The 13,773-nt window shown below is 35.2% G+C and overlaps 2 protein-coding genes across 2 annotated transcripts; both read right to left on the bottom strand.

Moving 5' to 3' along the window:
• Positions 1–2,379: 2,379 nt before the first annotated feature.
• Positions 2,380–4,520, bottom strand: LOC114173074 (protein PHYTOCHROME KINASE SUBSTRATE 1-like). The gene has a single exon (XM_028057292.2). The coding sequence runs from the start codon at positions 4,232–4,234 to the stop codon at positions 2,759–2,761; it is 1,476 nt and encodes a 491-aa protein (XP_027913093.1). The 5' UTR covers positions 4,235–4,520; the 3' UTR covers positions 2,380–2,758.
• Positions 4,521–8,528: 4,008 nt separating this feature from the next.
• On the bottom strand, positions 8,529–13,285 carry LOC114173004 (putative methyltransferase PMT2). The gene is made up of 7 exons (XM_028057187.2): positions 13,007–13,285; positions 11,707–12,351; positions 11,364–11,574; positions 10,911–11,205; positions 10,074–10,442; positions 9,740–9,817; positions 8,529–9,156 (listed from the first exon to the last, which is right to left on the bottom strand). The coding sequence occupies exons 2-7, from the start codon at positions 12,349–12,351 to the stop codon at positions 8,931–8,933; spliced, it is 1,824 nt and encodes a 607-aa protein (XP_027912988.1). The 5' UTR covers positions 13,007–13,285; the 3' UTR covers positions 8,529–8,930.
• Positions 13,286–13,773: the final 488 nt, after the last annotated feature.

Genomic DNA, 13,773 nt, shown 5'->3' with positions numbered 1-13,773 from the left:
AAATTAATAAACAATTCCGATATTTTGTAAGTTTTGTACAAAGTAAAACATATAAAACATCCTTTATAATATATAATTTTAAAATTATACTCTCCATGAGTACATTATTACCATTTACATGTATAATTAATTGATTTGACATACATATTAAATAGTATAGGAAACGTAAGAAATATAAGGAGATTCTAAATGTAACAATCAAACTCTTTAAATTAAAGAAATTGAATTATATATACTCAAATAAATAAGGAGATTCTAAAAATATTTTCTTCTAATTAATATGAAAATATTGAGACTATTCGTATCCTAATAATCCATTGTTTAAAACAAGTTTCCATAGAGAAATTTAGTGAAACAAATCCATGTCACAAACAAGCTTGATCAAACTAGTTGATAAAGGAGTGAAAGTAACTTATAATTCATTTAACTTTGAAACATAGACAAAGCGGAACCATGAATTTGTTGAACCTCTGAAGTCCTCTTATGAATTCTGATTTGTTTGGACAGGACATGACTTTTATCCTATCTTTGTCATTATTGATATAAGAATCAGATATGTTTTGCCATCCCTATCTAAATCAACAAACTCAAACCCTTAAATGCGTAGAGAATGTGTGGTTAGAATCATAAATCAGCCATGTTAGGTCCTATTCATCATCCAACTACGAACAGATATACTCATATGTATACTTTACTTGCACTCTTGACCCATGATAAAGATATTAGACACTAGAATATGACATCAGCACACATGTTTTTGTGACATTTTTCAACTTTAGAGGCTCTTTTTAGCTCCACGTGAAGGCTAAGGGGTCCAATCAGAGAGCTTAAATGCCATCATCTCATTCGTGGCCCATGACAGTCACTATGGTCACAACAATCATCCTTAGTCACTGATATATGAAAAATAATGCACAGACATTAAAAATGACAACTGCTTGCTAAATACTCTCATTTATAGATTGGAGTGAAGTATTAATCAGTTAATTTGCACCACAAACAAGGTTGTTCTACCAAAAAAGTTCGCATGATGACATTATATTTTGCATATACACATATGTTAAGGTATGTTTTTAGTATTGAACTTTGATGCGAAATTGAAATTCTGCGATATATTTTGGTCCTCAAACTTTAAAAATGAATGAATATAGTCTTGTTAATTCAATTACGACCGATATTGAGACCGATATTGAAACGGAACGTGTCAAACAATGAAAACAACTCAAATGTCATGAAACGTGTTTGATAAGTAAAAACAAATTTAACGTAATTGGAATAAAAGTATTATATCCATTTTCATTTTTAAAGTTTAGTGACTAAAATGTATCAAATTTCGGATAAGGACGAATTTCAAGTTTGTATGAAAGTTCATACATTTCTTCTCTTTTGGCTTTTTCAATAATAAATGGCTTATTAACAGCAGTATCACATGGCTGCATGGCAATTGTCTTTGAGTGCCTCTGTGAGAAACTTTAACAATTGATGAAAGAAAAAGCTTCACATTAGTTGCATTCTAGAGTAAAAGGAGTTTTCTTCTAGGAGCTGACCTTAATAAGATACTACATATACATGGATTTGAGACATGAATCAAATTTCATTTCATTGAACCAAGCATTGATTTGAGTAGAATGTAAACATTGAATTACTGGGGCCTCCTGACAAGTTAAACTGATTTTAATGTGTATAGATAATTGGCATGGCAGAAGAAAGATGAATAACTAGATGGACCACTTAATTTATGAGGTAGTTTAAGAATTAAAAGCAGCCAGGTTCATTCCTTGGTGGTCTTGTTAAGGTGTCGCTTTTGCCAGTTGAATATTGCTCTAAGGACATTCTCTCAAATTGAGGTTGCAAAATTATCTGTTGGACACTGAAACTTTGTCTGATCAGAAGCTCCTGATTCGTATCACATTTTGTCTGTATTATGGGCATAAACTCTTGTTATCACATTATTAAAAGGTGCTGTTGGCATGAACTTTTCATCCATTGCACAACAAAAAGTTGAAATGATAACAACATAATTGCCTATGATTACCCCCTCATTGCATTTAAAGGTCGATTAGCTTTACAATAATGTTTTTCTTCTCTCTTTTGTTGGTTGGATGCAGTTATATAATACACATCTCAAATTTCTTTTTCCCTTTTCTTTTTACCTGTGGTCCCATAAGGAAGACCATGTGTGGTGAAAAGGGAAATTCTGAAATCTATGCTAAGTCATCTTTCTAAATAGCTATGGTCCTAAGGATCAAATGCATCTTTATATGAGATCAAATTCATGAATACAAGACATCCAGTTTTATCAATATATTCTACCAGAAACTGCAAAAACTTATGACAGTAAACATAACAAAGAAAAAGGAAGAATACACGAAAATCAGCAAGAGGGAGACACGACACGCATGTATCATTATTGACAGAAAATGATTACTGTTGAACAACACATCTATCATACAAATTGAAGACTCGTGATACATAATTGAACTAAGAGTAAACCTTCACTCTGGTCTCTTGTATTGTATATGTCAGTCATTTTAGTCTTCTCCTTCGTTTACTTTAGTCCCTAACTTCAGAAAATGTCATTCACATCCTTCATTTAATTTCATTGATGTTAAGGACCAAGTGAACAGCATTCTCAAAGCCAACTACTAAAGTAACATTTAGCAAAGTTAAGAGACTAAAATGATTGATGCATACAAACTAACTTAGGATTTACTCATTGATGAAACTTCAAATACACACACATGTATTCAAGCAGAAACTAAATGTACAAGAGTTGTGAAGGGTGTGGTGAGAGTGAGCGCTGAAGTGGGGGTGTGGCATAAGCATGTTGCTTATTATGTCTTGGACCAAAAGTTCCCTCCTTTGTTTCTGCCTTGAACTCTGTCACATGAGGGTATGTGTCCGACCTGCGACGGATTTGGGTATTGGAACTAGGTTTGTCGTATGCTGTGAATGCATCTGCAGCAACACCTACAGCTTTCTGGCTCTTGCAACCCAACAGAATGCTAGGACGCCGCCTCTGCATCTCTTTGATGACTTTTGGTTTGGCATTTGAGGAAACTAAGGATGTTTTAATTGGACTCCTTGTTGTTGCTATTGACCTTTGATCATCGAAATCTGACATGGCTGAGTACTCTAAGGCACTGGCAGTGGCTACACTCCACTCTATGCTTGCCTCACTCGGTGCATAACAAGTTGTGGGGCTGGCACAGCTAGAAACAATATTGGATGTGGATCTAGCAAGGAGGGAGTTGGATTTGCCTGTGAGGCTTTCAATCTCAAACAAGTCTGAACTTGCATCACTCTCAGCATCATTGTAGTTTCCACCAGCATCAGTTTCTTCAATTTTAGGAGCAGCTTCCCATGATGTTTTTGCCAACCTTCTATCAAAGCTCAAGGACTTGCTCCTGCTATCTAATATTGGAGAGCCAAACACTTCCAATGAATTCCTCGGCTTCTCTGCTTGAAGTTGCAGTTTCACCAGTTGATTTCCTGAGCTAGAAGTCACAGATGAGAGTGATGAACTCTTCTCTCTGCTCAATCCCTGTGCCAACTTCTCTGGCCTTTGGAAATATGCATCCTTGCTGATCAATATTTCTGCTGCATGAGGCTTAGTCATTTTAACTAAATGATTAGCCTCTGGGTCAGCATTGAAGATATTTCTTGAAGTTGTTTTTCCATTACTGGCATCTTTGATTTCACCTGCATGGTCACTAATATCAACAGAATTACTGTCAGAACAATAGCATTTGCAACCAAGACTAGCCAGAAAACTCTTCCTCCGCAGTTTGTTTTTCATGTTCTTGGAGGAATTCCTCACACCACTTTGCAACAGTGCACTTTGGCTGTTCAAACTTGACTCAGACCGAACACTAGGAGTTCCATACTGAACTTTGTTCTTCCTAGTTACAAGAGCTGTCTGTTCATCTTTCTGGGGCTGGTTCTTGTTTGCATCATTGTTAACAACTCTTGGGGGGCTTTCCATATCTTCTCCGTTGAAGTACTTTTCAGCTCCAAACACTCCAATTTCTCCATCATCTTCCTTCTTTACTCCATGGTGAAGATGCTCCTTTCTGTTGCTGGCAAAGCCATGGCCTGATTCACCCAGGATCTCTTCTTTGCTGTTCAAGTATGAAGAGAAGGAGGCATCACGTAGGTGGTAGTTGTTGTTCTGAGAGTTGAAACTTTGCAACTGATGGATATTGCTATTGGAAGTGGCTGCTGAGATAACCATAGTGAAAAGTATGAAAGCACTCACAGAAAATGGCCCAACAGAACTTGTTTGCACAGAGGCTGATAGAAGAAAAGACACAAAAAGAACAAAAGGAGATTGAGAAAAACAACAGTGGTACAGACAAGGATACTAAAATAGTTTGAATAAATGAACTAATATTATGACAAATTTTGAGTGCTAAAAGGCCATGAGAATAAAGAAAGGTAGCAAGGTTGAAAAGAAAACTTAGTTCAGGAAATGGATGCAGGAGAGAATTTAAAATGAATCGCTGAATAACTGGTTGGCACATTTAAGAGCATCTCTATAAGTAGGCTAATGGAATATGAAAAATGTCAAATAGGTAGGGCCATGTGCAAGTGGCCTAATTGACACTTCATCATGGTTTTAACATAGCTGAAGTTGTGTTAAAGAATTGTGATGGAAAACAAGTTATATTAACATTCTGCTATAAACATGGATTAGCACAGATTCTGTCATAAATATGGAGAAAGTTTAGCCGCCTGTGTAACAATGGTATGTTTGTTATACTGGAAGATCCTATGATTTGTCTCCTTCCAGGTGATAGGGTGATAACTACTGAAGAGAAACATGTTTTTATCCACTTTGGTTCTATAATATATATGTAGTCCCATCATTTTAAAAGTAATGCCCTTTTTTCCTTTTCACAAGTGGATCTAACCCACTGTATAGTCTATTCTAGTTAAATACACCTTTAACTAAATCAATGTTGAATAATCAAACCAGCTTCTGAGATTTATTTGTCACAAACACTGATATGGCTTTTGCAATAATAGCAGTACAAACTCTCACAGATGCTTGAGATATAATTGGTCATTTGAAAATTAGGTAATAGTGTTAAAACACTCTACCTCAATTTTTGTGTTTTAATTATATTCAAGGAGGTTATTGGTACTAGAATGCAGTTAATGTGATTAGACTTCTGTTTGTGATGGAAAGGAGCACCGTTTCTATGTTCTTACAAATCTTTCTACCATATCTTCAAAATATAATATACATTTATTACTTATCATGAAAAGAACTATAGAATTAATACTTACCACATGAAAGAGCTTAGGAAGTACCAAGGAAGTACAAGTATTAAGAGGATGATGTTACTTGAGTTTTATTTTGTGTCATAATTTATAATTTATAAATAAAATATTACCAAAAAGAGAAAATAGGTCACAACGAAGTTGTAAAACTGTTTTTCGATCAAATCAATCACTATGATAAGTTTATTGGTTTTTATAACGATAACTTTAAAGGTTAGATTAATAGTAGTTTTTATTAGTTAATGATGAAAACTTTCCTATATTATTCAAACTCGAATGAAAAAAGTATATGAATTAGTATCTTGAAAACGTATAAAATATTAAATATTTTCAACAGAAGTGAAACATGAGAATGTTATAAAAGATTTAGAGTTATCACCAATGAAACTTAGATGTTGTAGAAGTCAAATTTTCACACTTGACGAACTAAGATGAAAAACTCTATTAAAAGAGATGTCCATATTTAGTGTTCATGTATTGAATAAGATTGTCTCTAACAATTTGCTTGGTTTATGGAAAGGAAATAGAAGGAAGAAACAAAGAAAAGAAAAAAGGAAAAAGAGGATAACTTGAAGAAATTTGTTTTCTGAAGTTGTGTTCTTTAACTGATTTGATAAAGATAAATAAGTCAGATTATGAAATTTGTAGAATGCTTCACTTTTATTAATGGCTGAAACATAATAAGATTGAAGTAATGAACTCCATCTGAATCAAACATTAGACTTTAACTTATGTGAATTCATCTCTCTCCAGCATAAAAGAAAATAGATGTGAAAAACCAAAACCAAAACCAAAACAAAAACAACCTCATGCCTTGGCCTAGGAGAATAACCAACAGCAAAAACTTGTCCATTCGAATTAGAGATATGTTGTCCACACAAAATAGACAGTAGAAACAAAGCATGCATATATTTCATAACTGTGACAATAATTAGGCTACCATATCAATCATATATATATATCCAAACCAGACAAATAATATTGACAAGATTTCACAATGCTATTATCCACCACACTCTATGCTTACACCAAACAAAGGATAGATAATAAACAGTTTCTGCGGACCCCTGTCATAGTGCTTTTGTCATAGACAACCAATGTCCCTTAAGTACTGTGACGCTAAAATTGAACAAGTAATGCTTTAAATCTCTAATCTTATCTCAAATTCTTACACAACAAGTTCTATACCAGAAAGAAAGTGAGCGAAGAGAAGAGAGAAAATGTGACATTTCAACAACAAAGCCTTGTTATATTAAACGAAGTCTGCTGTATGAATCAAATGGTAATATTTTACCAACACTGTTAAAATCCAAAACCAGAAGATAAATTGCGCTTTAAGACCAAGTAACTGTAAGTTTATTATTGTTGGAGAACCCACATCACTAGAGATACCAAATTGACAATTGATAGTGCATAAGTGGGTGCAAACCTAACCTTACAAGCTGGGTGTATAGGGTTGATCTTAAAGTTTACTTCTTAAGATGATATCGGAACCATGAATTAAAACATATTCTAACGAGATTTGTTATTTGTTAGACCTATTGTGCCATCTGTTATTAGATTGTTGTTAAATCGCCCATTAATGTTTAGTTCCATGCTTGAGATATATATACCTCAACGAGTGAGGTGTGTTGGAGATCTTACCATGATTGAAGATAAGACAAGTTGACAATATATAAGTGGGTACAAACCTTATATTACAAATCTGTTTTGTAAGTTAATTTAGATTTAAAGTTTATTTCTTCACAATTACTTAATGTATGAATTTTTGTTACATCAGCATCCGAAAACTATTTAAATAATAAAGAAAATTTCTAAGAAAAAATAACATTATTCTATTTGGACCAATTATATCTGTCCTTTAATCAAGCTATCTAACTGGTTAATCATTCATCACTTAAATGACATTTTCGTTTTGTACAATAAAGACATTCTAGGATTAGACTTTGTGATATTTAGGATTAAACATGTCTTTTGTTTAGCTTATATTATTGAAAAAATCTTCTGGATATATTTCAGAAGTTCCTTTTTATTTGTCTTTAGTCACATTTTCTTCTGCATAGCTGTAAGACTCGGGTTTGTAGCTAGAGCCTTGTCCAAAGTGATAATCCAAGGATTCAAACTCCAAGAATTTTTCTGCATAGCTGTAAGACCTTCTTCCAATATGACCTTATTATCATGTTACTCACCCTTCTCTGGAACAAAAATGTTACTTAAAATTCTCTTCAAAAAACTGTTCCAAAAAAGTATATTTCCTCTTAGAAAAAATAATTCTACCGGTGTCCTTAATTATTGGGCCAGACCCCTTGGGCTCCTTCCTGGTCTATCTGATTCATCTGTTGTGTCCACATCCAACAGCATAGCTTACCTCACGTTCAGGATTTTAGTTGCAATTAATTTCACACCAACCTTCCATGCTAGTTCTATTGTGTTGTGTAGCACAAACTAGCAACCAAGCAGGACCCACTTGCAGTAACAGCACTGTACCATGTCTAGATTTGACATGTGAGTTATGCTGTCCACTTAGGTAAGTATCATTCTCTGAGAGAGATAATTAGTTTTGGAACCATGATGATGGGTATTGGAATGTTTTAGAACAGCCTCAGCTTGTCTTGTGGTTAATGCTAGTAGGGCTCTGATCCCACCACTAAGTTGGCAAAATTAGCATAAACTTCTATATTCTTTTATCTTTTAACTCCTATGGAAGCAACATTTCTCACTGCCACCTAATTTGCACTTTTGTGGTATTTTGACTATGTCCATTTCACTGCCATTACTCAGACAAGAACAACAGAGATTGGGGCACCAACAATGCTTAGTGGAGCTTGTCGCTCTCAAAATAAGATTTGTCAAAATGATATATACTACTTGGTCACCCTCTCCAACCTGTGAAAACGTTTCTGTCGTTATTATGGTAAAGAAAAGGTGGGAGTAAAAATGCCAGTCACCATGTACAGTCCTCTCCACTTCCCTAAAGCCAAAATTATGCTTATTTTCAAAAGGGCTACAGAATACAGGTTTTATTTCAGTACTAAATGGATATGATTCAAAATACACTGAATATGTTAGAAAGTTCTGACTTTTTGTCATTGTAAAACACATCCTTACAAAAAGAAACAGCGACAAATTATGCCACTGAATAAATTCTGAACCGAAAGTTATTGCTGGACCAAAGGTTTCTTTGTAAATTTGTCAAAATTTAGAATAAAAAAGCAATTCTCACAAAAGTAACACTATAGGTATAAGCAATAATGGTTCTGTTAATATGATGGCAGATTGATTATTAACTACCGTATACAAAGATTTTAGCAAGGAAGAACCATACACTGGTTACAAAACGTAGAGGCTGCAACTTCAAATTCAGATAAAATAAAACAACTATTGAGAAAAGTTGATCTTCACTTGACTTATGATTGTGACAATGTATAATAAGAAAATTAAATTATGAGAAAAAAAGAATGCCTATGGCGAAACCTTGAGCTAAGTGACACGGTTGTGATGGTTAAGCCAAGTATCCCGGTGCCACACTGGAGATGATTAGTTATGCCAAAATGCATGCAAAGCCTCACGAACTCTGCAAGAATAGTATATTGAAAGGTAGTAGTGGCTATACAAGGCCAAGCCTTTCAACTTGTCTTCTGTGATTATTGTGCAGATGTGACATTAGCAACCCAGTACTGCTTGACAGCAACTAGTATCTTCTCAGGAACAAGGGGACCATCCTCATGGTCCACCATTTTGGTATCCCATCTCATTCCTTCGACTAATTTCTTTACCTTAATTAAGACATCAACTTCATCGCGGAATATTACCGCACCTTCTGGGCGTAAAATCCGGTCCATCTCAAGAAGAATGTCTTCTTCATTGCATCTGCATTTAGTTATCACACATGATTTGCAGCACAAGAATGAACACAATTTGATCAACGGAAACATATGAACTTAAACCAAGTGGTTGAACTAGTGATAGTTGTTAGTTAAATCCACACTTACATGTTATAATCTCCAAAAGTTATTCAGAAGGATTGTTTAGACATCTACTTATACAAAACTTGTCTGCCTAACAAGACTTAGATAAACAAAGTAACTGAAAAAGATGTTACAGCAATCTGACTGGAACGGTAAAACCGCTAGCAGATTCCCCATGGAGAATCATAAAAAGACCAACAAGTCATGGGAGAATGAAACTAATTAATCATGACCACTTTCAGTTTATCATACAACGGTCAAAGCCAAAATACACACATATTAAAGGACAGGTGATATAAAGTTTTCAACAAAACATTAGATTCAACAAAACATGACCACTCAGATTGCACTCCAACTCTCGAGGAAAGTTGTTTAAGCTCATTGCCAAGAAATCATTTTCGTAGCAGGCTATGAATTGGTATTGAATAAATTTAAAGTTATCAGGAAGAGAAATGGAATAGCCATTTAACAGAAGGAATACTTACTTATCCTTGTAGAGACTAAAGAGACCATGGCTATGAATGAGGTCATATGTCCTCGGGTATGTAGAGAATGCTTCACACCTGGACATAAATGCACAAATAAATAAGTAAAAACATGTGAGCAAGAAGCTCATTCCGTAAAATTGTATAGCTAGTCACCTTACAATTCCATACAAGATATAATAGCTGGCAGAAGACATGTCTATGTCTAATTATATTTCTAGAAAATATAAACTTCATTTGAATAATGGTACAACATTAGGATAGTAACTAAGTCTTTAAATCATACGATCTAGACATGCCATGAACAAATTATGAGGAAGTTAGAAAACCATACCAATCATGATAGATGCCAGTAAGTCCTCGTTCATATATAACACCCAGTGTACTTTTCTCAGCTATAGTAGGCACGACATTCATGACCCATAACTTGGTTGATTGAATAGCTGCAGCAAAACTACCCAATCCAGCATTCATATCCATAATGTTCCGATACCTTCCAGAATCCAGGAGTCGATTAATTTTCTTATAAGCATTTACATGCTTTTTCCACTTTTCGTTGTCATCATTGTATGACGCAACCGAAACTCCAGGCACAGAGCCACCAGCAATTCTAGGGGGGATGGCATAAAGCCTTTCTGGAAATGGCTTAAGATCACCAGAAACTTTAGGAGTTGGAGTAATGCAGACCTCCATTTTCTTATACCTGTAGCCACAAAACAGAGCCATTCCAAGTAAGTACACCTCTTAATTATGAGCATAACTGTTTATCAAACTTTTAGGATATGTAAAACTCACAGATACCCTTGGGAGAAATTAAAAGAAAGGATTGTTTTGTTAATATTTCATGATATATAAAAAATAATCACAACTTGGAATCATCAAGCTGTTATCGTAACTACATGCGCAAACATCAAAGACATAGAAACAGTAATTACATATTTTGTTTCCATGGGCTCCTGCATAACTGTATGTACGTGGTAATTATTACTGATTTTCTTATAATAGATAAATTTTTCATGACAGTTTTGTTTTCCTTTTTCTCCTCAACTTTTCTCCCACCTTTATGCGCTCATGTATGCTTGTGTTTATGGTTAGTAGAAAGAAATATAAGGAATCCTAATAAAAGAATGTCAAAATATTCAAATTGTTCAATACTAATTAAAGGTCGTACCAGACATCATTAGCATCTGCCGACTCACAGAATTTCACTCCGGAATCTTCTTGTCTGCTGCGACATGATTCGGAATCTACAGTTTTTTGCCAAATAGCTATTTCAGATTGTTCAGACTTTTTCTCCCAGCAGAGGAGCTTAGCAACCTCTTCAATCTTTCTCTGTTCTTCTTCAAGCTCCTCTCTAGGCCTCTGCCAGGATTTGTAGTTAGCCTTCCAATTGATTGGAGGACCTGACAGCACCCAATAACCGCCAGGTCTTAGAACTCGGTCAACTTCCATCATATACATTCCACCTGCAAATAGAGGACCCAATATGCATTAGTAAATAGCTGTTTTAACTTATATGAGGCGCAAAATCTAAGAGCAATAATAGGTAATAATCACCGTGCGTTCTCATTTACAACAAGTACTTCACAGAGAAAGATTACACACAAAAACGTGAATATCTCACCATTTGCTCCCCATGGAATCAAGCAGCGAGAGCAGTGTGCCATGTCAAAAGCTGCAGATGGATAAGGCAATTTTATGGTTCCAAGAACACCAATGACAGCAGGTACACCTCTTTCAAGAGCAAACTGCACTTGTGCTTCATGAGAGTCCCTTGGTGCAAATGACATGGCAATAACATTCCTACTCCAGAGATATGCGCCCCAACTGGCAACCTGAGCAAAACAACATTACATTAAGGATACAAAACTAAAACAAAGAACTCTTGCTATTGATCAAATTAACATGTACAAGAATGAAAAAAAAAAAATTATATAGCCCTGAGGAATTTGCAAGGAAAAACATACCCCACAACCAGTGTCTAGTGCTGTCCTAACTGTTCCGTCCTTTATAGGTATCACAGAAGCAAGCTGATCAATATATTTGTCTGCACCCTGCGGAAATTGAGTTCCACCACCTGGGAATCTGAACACATTTCCCTCATACTGGATCCAGTTCTGAATAGCCTTCTCAACTGTAAGACTCTTGTACGGCGCATTTGCATATGGAACATAATCACGGCTTTTCGGCCATGGAAATGGAGTCACATATCCCTTAGGTGCTGGGATCAAACAGTGCAACTTTTCTTCCTCAGGGGGACAATGCCTCTCACGATAATTCATATTTTCTCTTGGAAAAGTCATGGCACGCCGTTGATCTTGGCAAGGGGTGTAATCGATAAATTGAGCATCGCAAGGTTCAAACACCTTTGGTTTTGACTCAGATTCATCAATTTTGCTGACTTCTCCACCATGGTGAGAGTCAAAACTCAAATCAGGCCGTATATTACAGTCTGAGCTTTTCTTAGTAATCTCCAATGCAATGCTATCTCCCTTTCCAAAACCACTTCTCTGCCATGCACCCAATATATAAAAGAAACAGCACAGACCAACTACTATAAAGATCTGCACGGAGCTTCTAGTCCTACCATCACCTGGATGTGGTTTTGCCATCTGAACCAAAGAAACACCAGTTCTTATTCAGAATTACACAAAATAATAACTCGTACGATTAACAATGTATGACCCAGGACAAAAAAATCTTAAATTAAAAGCAAGAAAATTGCTTCGAAGAAATTAAGCTCCAAATATGCATCGTGTCAATTTAATTTCAATCAAAATTATGAAGCAATTATTAGTCTGTAACATATTATAAAAGTTGAGGGGATGCGAAGGGAACTTCAGATCTTATACAGCATGGAATCTATGTTCCATCGGAAGCACGTTTCTCTTGCCAACCAACAAGGTCAAGGAGTGATCGTCCATTTGTGTACTACCAACGATAATACAAACATTAAAAGACAACAAAACAAAACCAAGCACGAAACATACTTATGAACTAAAACCACATACCACATATATATACCAGGTGAATCGTATGGGATCTAGCTTTAGGTAAATGCGATGCAAGATGCACACACAAAAGAATTCAGTCAATGAGTTATGAACAAGGACGACCCAAGAAACCTTACTAAAGATAATAATTTACTTGGTGCACCACACCATGGATTAAGAAAACTAAACTTTGAAAACACCCAGAAGGAGAAATAACCAAAACAATATCAAAACAGAAGAAAGGAAGAAAATTTAAACGAGGGAAATATGTTACCAATCATAAGAAGCTGCAGGGAGCAATGGCTACAAAGATCTGGAGTCTTCTTAAGAGGAATTAGTTGAGGGAGAGAGAGAAATCTGAAAGGATTTTATAAATTTTCTGGAGAACCAAATGATAGTTTTCCTTGCTGCATGAGGAGTGAGAGGTGCCAATAAAAGTAATTTTATTTTCTATCCAAATTCCAACCCGTTCACATGAACGAACAGCAGAGAAAAGAAGAGAAAAGCAAAAGCGGAAAGAAAAAATAAAAAGAAAAGAAAAGTGAAAATTAGAAGGAATTACTCTGTGCTATCAATTCTATAGCTTCTCGCAGAGAAATGACTCAATAAATGTGCGTGTCTTACTTTGTTTTTTTTTTTTTTTCCGTTGTAAAGGGAGAGTAAATTTGATGTGACTGGTTTATTACTTTGAAATGCCACGTCTTTCCCTATTTCTCTATTTATCCCTTTTAGAAAAAAAAAACTAGTACTTAAAATCTAAAGATTTTATTGAAAAGTGCAACAATAAAACGCTAAAAATGTTCATTTACCATAGTTTTGTTATGGAATTAGTTTTACCAATCTAATTATTATTATTATTATTTAATGAAAACGTCCATATATGTTTATTAAAAAAATCGAAATTCCGCGTTCGCTTTGATACGGAAACGATGGGTTGGAGGCACGATTGGCGGTGCAGAGGGGTCCCACGCGCAAGCAAAAGTCGTTTATTGCATATATCTCATCATCAACGTTCATTCGTCCATATGTGACCAAGCGCTA

Source organism: Vigna unguiculata, chromosome 2 (genome assembly GCF_037176805.1).
Source record: "Vigna unguiculata cultivar grain cowpea cultivar isolate G323 ecotype 2 chromosome 2, ASM3717680v1, whole genome shotgun sequence".
Lineage (NCBI taxonomy): Eukaryota > Viridiplantae > Streptophyta > Magnoliopsida > Fabales > Fabaceae > Vigna > Vigna unguiculata.
The sequence above is the reverse complement of the archived record's forward strand: the minus strand, read 5'-3'. Positions and strand labels throughout refer to the sequence as shown.